This window comes from Octopus bimaculoides, chromosome 2 (genome assembly GCF_001194135.2).
Source record: "Octopus bimaculoides isolate UCB-OBI-ISO-001 chromosome 2, ASM119413v2, whole genome shotgun sequence".
NCBI lineage: Eukaryota > Metazoa > Mollusca > Cephalopoda > Octopoda > Octopodidae > Octopus > Octopus bimaculoides.
In genome coordinates, this window is record NC_068982.1 from 57,780,514 (window position 1) to 57,789,346 (window position 8,833).

An 8,833-nucleotide genomic window follows, 5' to 3' on the forward strand; every position below is an offset into this window, starting at 1 on the left:
CTAACTACTAGTTTATGTTGTGGGGTACATTCTTCACCTGGGAATGTTTTGGCATTTCTAAGCAGCCGTCTTTCCCTTTTCCTGGCGAGGATGTAGTCAATTTGGCTTGTGTGCCTGCCAGAACGGTAGGTGACTAGGTGACTGGCAGGTTTCCTGAAGTTAGTATTGCAGACCATAAGGTCATTTGCATCACAGAACTCCAGCAGCCTGGTTCCCTCCTCATTGCGGGAACCAAAACCATAGCCTCCATGTACGCCATAGAAGCCCCCTGAATGTTGTCCAACATGACCATTGAAGTCACCAGCCACAAAGAGAAGGTCCCTGTCATTCGTCGATGAGGTAATCTGCAGAAGGGTGTCATAAAATTGGTTGTCATAAAATTCTCATTAGAAATTTTATCAATTTAACACTTTAGCATTTAAACTGGTCATATCTGGCTAAAATATTTTATGTCCAAACTTCCCTACTACGTTTCAAAAAACATACAACCACATCATTGAAATCTTGAAGCTATGAACTAATGCATGATTAATTCTAAACGGGCAAGTGTCTTCTACTATAGCCTCGGGCTGACCAAAGCCTTTTGAGTGGATTTGGTAGACAGAAACTGAAAGAAGCTTGTTGTATATATGTATATATATGTGTGTGTGTATGTATGTTTGTATGTCAGTGTTTGTCCCCCTAGCATTGCTTGACAACCGATGCTGGTGTGTTTATGTCCCCGTCACTTAGCGGTTTGGCAAAGAGACCGATAGAATAAGTACTAGGCTTCCAAAGAATAAGTCCTGGGGTCGATTTGCTCGACTAAAGGCGGTGCTCCAGCATGGCCACAGTCAAATGACTGAAACAAGTAAAAGAGTAATGTGAATAATTAAGCTCACATTTGACAAACTAATAATGAATGCTAAAGCGTCAATGTTCAGCTTCTTTCTTAGTTCATTTGCATTCATGCCTATGAAGTATGCAAGCTTCTGTTGCTATTTGCTGCAAGAGAACCCTGAATGACCAGGGTATATATGATCAGAAGCATTCCAACCTTGATCATCCTGTCATTTATTTTTCTAGGTATAGTCTATCTAGGACCACTCAATTCAATGTGTCGCTACTTTTTAAAGACGGTAGTATGTGTGTGTATGTGTCGGCGCGCATGCACGTGTGTGTGAGTGTGTGAATGAGGTGGGATTTGGCTGCTGCTTTTAACAGGACAAGTGGCCACATGGAGATACCTGCATTTCTTTGTGCTGTTGTTATAGGCGCAGGATTGGTAGTGTGGTAAGTAGCTTGCTTACCAACCACATGGTTCTGGGTTCAGTCCCACTGCGTGACATCTTGGGCAAGTGTCTTTTACTATAGCATCGGGCCGACCAAAGCATTGTGAGTGGATTTAGTAGATGGAAACTGAAAGAAGCCCGTTGTATATATGTATACATATGTGTGTGTGTGTGTGTTTGTGTGTCTGTGCTTGTCCCTCTAGCATTGCTTGACAACCAATGCTGGTGTGTTTATGTCCCTGTCACTTAGCGGTTCAGTAAAAGAGACCGATAGAAAAAGTACTAGGCTTACAAAGAATAAGTCCAGGGGTCGATTTGCTTGATTAAAGGTGGTGCTCCAGCATGGCCGCAGTCAAATGACTGAAACAAGTAAAAGAGTAAAGAGTAAAAGAGTCTAAGTGCTTATTTTTCCTCTTTGACAGATCATCTGTATATTTAGTGCCAAGGAACTTAGAAGCATGAAACAATAAAGATAAAGAAGATAGAGCAAGAAAGAGGAAAAGGTGAGATGAGAGAATGAGAAAGGAAACTGTGTGACTTAAAGAGAGAGAGAGAGTATTGTACATACTCACATTGCAATAAGATCAGTTTAGCAGTCGATGACCCTAAGGTCAAGATGTTGGACTGCAGATCATAAGTTCAAATTGCAGTACAGTTATAGTTCAATGACCTCTAAGCAATTTGCCTTAATTTGTTTGCCTTACAATCAACCTCTCCCACCTCCACCCTGGATTCCCCTCCCTATTTCATGAGTGAGTGATTAATAATAGGAGAGGCATCCACCCAGCTGTACAAACATTTATTCCAAGTAAGCCATCTCTTATTCATGTTAAGTATGGAAAAATGTATGTTAAGCAGTAACAAAGACCACACACATAGTGTGTGCGTGTGCATGTGTGAGAGAGAGAGAGAGAGAGAGAGTAAGAGGGGGCGGATTAGTAGAAGTGAATGTGATTATGATATATGGATGAGCATCTGACTGTATATGTTTCACTGTGAAAATGGTGTGTATGAGGTATGCACTTGGGAAATATTGTTGCCCAAAAAATAGAACTTTTAAGTAAAAGGAAAATTCAATATTCTGTGGGTGTTTTTTATATTTTGTGTGTTTGTGCATGTGTATACGAGATACAATAATGTGTGCATGTGTGTATATAAGCATGTTAGTATGATTGCATATATTGTGTGTGTGTATATATGTGTGAGTATATATGTGCATGTGTATATATATCTGTGTGCATGTATACATATATAATATCTGTGTCTATATATATGTGTGTGTGTATATGTGTGTATGTACGTATATGTATGTGTGTGTGTGTATACGTATATACATGCATACTCACACAAACACACACACACACACACACAGACATTGATACCTACCATACACATACATGCACAAACCACACACCCATATATGATTGCTTGTATTTGGATGTATATTAAGTTGATATGTGCTATCTGCATGTCTGTGTGACAACAACAGAGTAAACAATGAATAGTCTTCGAGGAATAAACACCAAAGACAACTTACAATAGTGTCTGTGATTGATTTTGCATTATCCTGCATCTCTTTCATTTTTGCCCTTTGTTCTTCAATCAAATGACGCTTTTGTGAAATATCTCGTTCAAGCCAGTTCACGCTGTCAGTAACAACAAAAAGAACAACAACAACAACAACAATAAAAGCTATTATTAAAATGTTATGATGATGATGATGATAAAATGCTGGTTTCTAAATTTGGCACAAGGCCATGAGTTTTGGAGGAGGCTATAAGCAATAAGAGTGACATGTTATTTGACTGGTACTTATTGATTCCGTGGAGGCGCAATGGCCCAGTGGTTAGGGCAGTGGACTCGCGGTCATAGGATCACGGTTTCGATTCCCAGACCGGGCGTTGTGAGTGTTTATTGAGCGAAAACACCTAAAGCTCCACAAGGTTCCAGCACGGGATGGCGGCGAACCCTGCTGTACTCTTTCACCACAATTTTCTCTCATTTTTTCTTCCTGTTTCTGTTGTGCCTGTAATTCAAAGGGCCAGCCTTGTCACACTCTGTGTCATACTGAATACCCCCGAGAACTACGTTAAGGGTACACGTGTCTGTGGAGTGCTGAGCCACTTGCACATTAACTTCACGAGCAGGCTATTCTGTTGATCGGATCAACTGGAACCCTCAACGTTGTAAGTGGCGGAGTGCCAACAACAACGTATTGATTCCAGAAGAACAAACAGCTAAGTTGACTGAATTTGAACCCAAAACCTCAAATCACTCTCGCCAATCTTAGAGAAATAAAGGATGAATTGGATAAGGTAGTTTGGGGTATATCATGTCTGAATTATGGCTGGTATATCTTTGATCATTTGATCATAGATCTTCTGGATCATGGTTATCTTGGCATTAAAAAACAACAGATCAGGAACTGTTTTGTCTGATGCTCTGTCAATTCTACCAATCTACATTGATGATTTACAACTATGGCACAAGGCCATAGCCCTCAGGTATACATATTTCTCTGGTACCTATTTTATTTACCATGGAGGGATGAAGGGTAGAGTCAGACTATTTTCAGGATTTTAACACAGGCCAATCAATGTAGAAGAAAAGCAGACAAATCTCCCTCAAATTACACTTTACTTTCTTTGGAAGTGAAAGACATATTGTATAGAATGTATGAGAGGACAGGATGGCCATGACAGCAATATATATATGTTCGCTCAGTCAGTGATGATGTGCAATATAACAATCAAACACCACACTATTTTGTCAAGCACAATGATTTCTGCCACCTTCTGCAAATATTAGTTTCTAATTCTGACACAAGGCCAGCAATTTTGGGGGAGGAGTGTGTGTGTGTGTGTGTAGGTGAGAGTAAATTAATTACATCGACCCCCAGTAATCAACTGGTACTTATTTTATTGACTCTGAATGGGATGAAAAGCAAAGTTGACTTGACAGAATTTGAACTTAGAACGTAGAGATGAATGAATGCCACTAAGCATTTTGCCCGGTGTGCTAATGATTCTGCCAACTCACTGCCTTACTCTCTTCAAATATTAGCTTCAAATTTTGGCACAAGGTTAGCAATACTGAGGGAAGGGTTAAGTTGATTACATGAACCCCAATACTCAATTGGTACTTAATTTATCAACCTCAAAAGGATGAAAGGCAAAGTCGACCTCAGCAGAATAAAATGATTTCAAATCTCTGGCACAATATTGGCATCAAATTTTGTCACAGGGCCACCAATTTCGGTGGGAGGGAATAAGTTGATTAGATCAAACCCATTGCTCAACTGCTACTTATTTTATTGACCTCCGAAAGGGAGGAAAGGCAAAGTCAACCTCGGTGGCATTTGAACTTAGAATGTAAAGATGGACAAAATTCTGCTAAGCATTTTTCCTGGCACTAACATTTCTGCCAGTTTGCTACTTTACTCCCTACAAATATTAATAATAATAAACAATGAGTTTTAAATTAAGCACAAGATCACTCAAGTCATCTATGCTCTGCAGCAAAGGTCAAGGGGGTTTAATAAAAATGAATATGTCTATATTATGCTTTACTGAGGAGATAAAATAATGAAACATATCAAGAATATTCACAATACCACTAAAAATCAATTTTACTTTTCTATTGCATTCCAAATTTAAAAAGTTTTAATAAATTAAAATTTTGGTTTGTCGCCTGGTACTTTTTTGACCAGAATTAGTAATTTGGATGTCTTAATCCAGGATGCAATTTCACTTAAGGCTTTTAGGTATGACAAACTGATAAGATTGGTTGATATATTATCTGGAAGATCTATTCCTAATTTGGATCTCCCACAATCAGTAGCAGCTGTTTATTTTTAACGTAAGCTCTAAAATACAGTTTTTTGTTTTGATAAAATATAAATATTATGATGTAGCTGGCCATCATAAAAGATAAAAAGATAATTTCACTCTTCTAAGATTTGAAACAAAACTTATAAGATGGACAACAATGATACTACAATATGCAAGTCAGAGGTCACAATTTGACATGAAGGAAACATTTAGGACCTATGTGGTATGAAACTGCATTTAACCATATTTTTGAATATGTTTACCAAAATTCAAACAATAACGGAAAGGTAGTTTATTAATATCCCTTTCCATGAATAAAACTGTAATATCAATTAGATTGTACAAACTAATACAACAAAGCTAACATACATACAATTCAGTGGGTGAATAATTTCTTTCTTCTACAGGCACAAGGACTGAACTTTGTAAGAAGGCTGGTCAATTATATTAACCTCATAGCTCAACTGGCTATGAGGTTAAATGGTCTTATTTCAGTTGCCACCTACCAAATTCACTCAAAAGGCTTTGGTTAGTTTGAGGCTATAGAAGACACCTGCCAAAGGTGCCAAGATGCCATGTATGAGGATTGAACTCAAAAGAATACATAATCGAGAAGCAAAATACCCAATCATGCAGTGATACATGTATCTATTTCCATAATTTTTTTTTTAGAGAAACAGTAACTAATTAAAAACTACTTCACTTACCGACTAGTAAGACTCTTCACTTGGTTGTGAGTATTTTCATTGTCAGTTTGTGTGACTTTATTAAGAGATGCTAGTCTGATCATCTCAGTGGAATAATTCTGGAAGCAGAAAGCATGCATAAATGTATTATATATATATAATAATCAGGTAATTTTCAGATAGTTCTGTGTCAGCAAGGCTTGAAAAAATATGGTAAAAAGTGAAAGGGTTACAGTGAACTTTCCGTGAGGAGTGGAATATTCAACATTTTGGATTCAATCCTTTGCAAGGGGGCAGAGAAAAAGAGAAGAAAAGGAGAAAAAAGTCAAACAGAGTTTACATCCTCTCAGCTTGAAAAACTGGCTGCAACTGATAATGGATGCAGAATAACATGGGCAGCTAACGTGAAACAGAAGTTATAGGAGAGGGTGTGCAAAAAGGAAAAGGGTAATGGAGAGAGCAGAGATAAGTAAATATGGGAACGTTGCAGAGAGAGTGTGGAAGGAGGATTAAAAAGGGTACAAAATAATTGAGAGGAAGTGAAAGGATGAAAGGAAAAACGTTCATTCATACCTGTTGGGGACATAGTGCGAAGATCAAATATGAGACGTTGCTACTTTCGTTTCATAGAGAAGGGGGATCTGTGGTGTCAGGCCATACCACACACTGATAAATCTTTAATAGAATGATTCACAGTGTTGAAGTGGGTGGTGACAGGTTGGCCTAACATATGAAGCATTATGCTTCTGTGTTCACGAAAGCGATCCCAAAGGCATTGCCCTGTTTCTCCAAGGTAAAGAGCACCGCAGAGTTTGCATATGATGAGATTCACCAAAGTGCAACAGAAATGGTGTGTTATGTGATATTGCTTATATATATAAGGAAAAGAATCAGAAAATGCAGGAGTCTTTTAAAAGTATTTATTAACTTAACTGGTTTCACTTATATTAGAAAGATTTTCAAAAGTAAGGTATGAGACTTTGTGTATCCTCTGTGGCATCAAAAATTAGTCTACATAAATGTATATTCAAATCAAGTGATGGAGTCTTTGACAATGAGAAGAAAAAGTTTGAGGCTTTGTGTATCCTCTGTGATGAGTCAAAAAATAGTTTACATAAAAACATTCAGATAAGATAATAAAATGTTTTACAATGACAAGAAGATAAAAATTTCGTTTTTGGATTTGGTTTGCAAGATTCTTTATGCGAATTCGTGTGTAAATTATAAGGCACAAAAAGAAAATGACTCTCCCCAGACACAAGATAAAAATTAGTTTACATAAATATATCCACACATGCACACATTCACCGCCCTGATAAATACAAAAAACACACACATGCATACCCACATGCACACGCACACATCACCCTAACAAATGCAACACTCAAACATACACATACACACACACATAAATGCATACATGCACATCACCCTGACAAATGTAACACACACATACATGAATACACACAGTGCCCTGACAAATATAACGCACACATACACATGCCCATACACACATTTATAACACACATGCATATACAGACACACACACACACCCATGTGTATGGACAAACTGCCCAGACCAATGCAACACATACACATGTATACACAGAGACATACACATGCTCTAACAAATGCAACACACACACAAATACACATGCCCATGCACACATACACACCACCCTGACAAATGTAACACACACATGTATACATGCAGCACCTTGACAAATATAACACACATATACATACATAATATATACATCCTGTGATAAATATAAGAAACATATACACACACACACTGCCTTGACAACTGCAGCATATGCATACACATGCATGCACATACACGCACACATATGTACACACACACACAAATAGAAAACCCACAAACATGCACACATGTACACACAAGCACATACGCATTTCCCAGAAAAAACATACACACATACACTTACACACAAATACACACTATTCTTTACTTATGAGTCATACATTTTAACTCCAAAACAACAGCCAAAACTACTGAACCATAACAGAACCAGCTCACCAAACAAGCCTTTCTCAGCTCCACAACAACTATTCAAAATCAGAACAATGGTAAACTAGCTTTCGATCATGTGACTGCCATCAACCACCCACACTGTTTTTAAAGTGAAAGCAATTCTAAGCCACCTTTTTTCAAAAACAGAACCATCTTTTGATCACAACAGTAGTAAGTGTCAAATTCCATCCAGATGCGAGACCCTACAACCAGATCTGAGAACTATAAATGGTTTGTTATTTCTCACCTTTTTTTCAATTTAAGATGCTGCAAACAATTATGGTTTCCACTCACAGTGAGACTAAAACTTTAGTAACCAGAGATTGACAAACCAGACACATTTTATCTTCTTGTCAAAGACTCTATTACTTGATTTGGATATATTAATGTAAACTAATTTTTATCTTCATATCATTGTGAATGTTTTTATGTAAACTATTTTTTGCATCATCACAGAGGATACACAAAGCCTCAAACTTTTTCTCATTATTGTCAAAGACTCTATCACTTGATTTGAATACATTTATGTAAACTAATTTTTGACACTACAGAGGATACACAAAGCCTCATAACTTACCTTTGAAAATCGTTTTAAATAAGCGAAACCGGTTAAGTTAATAAATACTTTTAAAAGACTCCTGCATTTTCAAATTCTTTGTCTTATATTTTTACTTATGTGGTAACCCCCAACTTTACTTTGTTATATATATATCATCATCATCATCATCGTTTAACGTCCGCTTTCCATGCTAGCATGGGTTGGACGATTTGATTGAGGACTGGTGAAACCGGATGGCAACACGAAGCTCCAATCTGATTTGGCAGAGTTTCTACAGCTGGGTGCCCTTCCTAACGCCAACCACTCAGAGAGTGTAGTGGGTGCTTTTACGTGTCACCTGCACGAAGGCCAGTCAGGGGGTACTGGCAACGGCCATGCTCAAAATGGTGTATTTTATGTGCCACCCGCACAAGAGCCAGTCCAGGGGCTCTGGCAACGATCTCGCTCGAAAA

At 37.9% G+C, this 8,833-nt stretch overlaps 1 protein-coding gene across 3 annotated transcripts in view; it reads right to left on the reverse strand.

Annotated features, from left to right (window-relative positions):
• Window positions 1-8,833, reverse strand: part of LOC106876256 (centlein-like) — a 367,586-nt gene that overhangs the window by 17,867 nt on the left and 340,886 nt on the right. For all 3 annotated transcript variants that reach the window (XM_014924756.2, XM_014924749.2, XM_052977284.1), the window contains 2 exons: window positions 5,809-5,906; window positions 2,809-2,917 (listed from right to left, as the gene is read on the reverse strand). In XM_014924756.2, coding sequence (XP_014780242.1) covers window positions 2,809-2,917; window positions 5,809-5,906 — 207 coding nt within the window. The remainder of the gene's footprint in view (window positions 1-2,808; window positions 2,918-5,808; window positions 5,907-8,833) is intronic.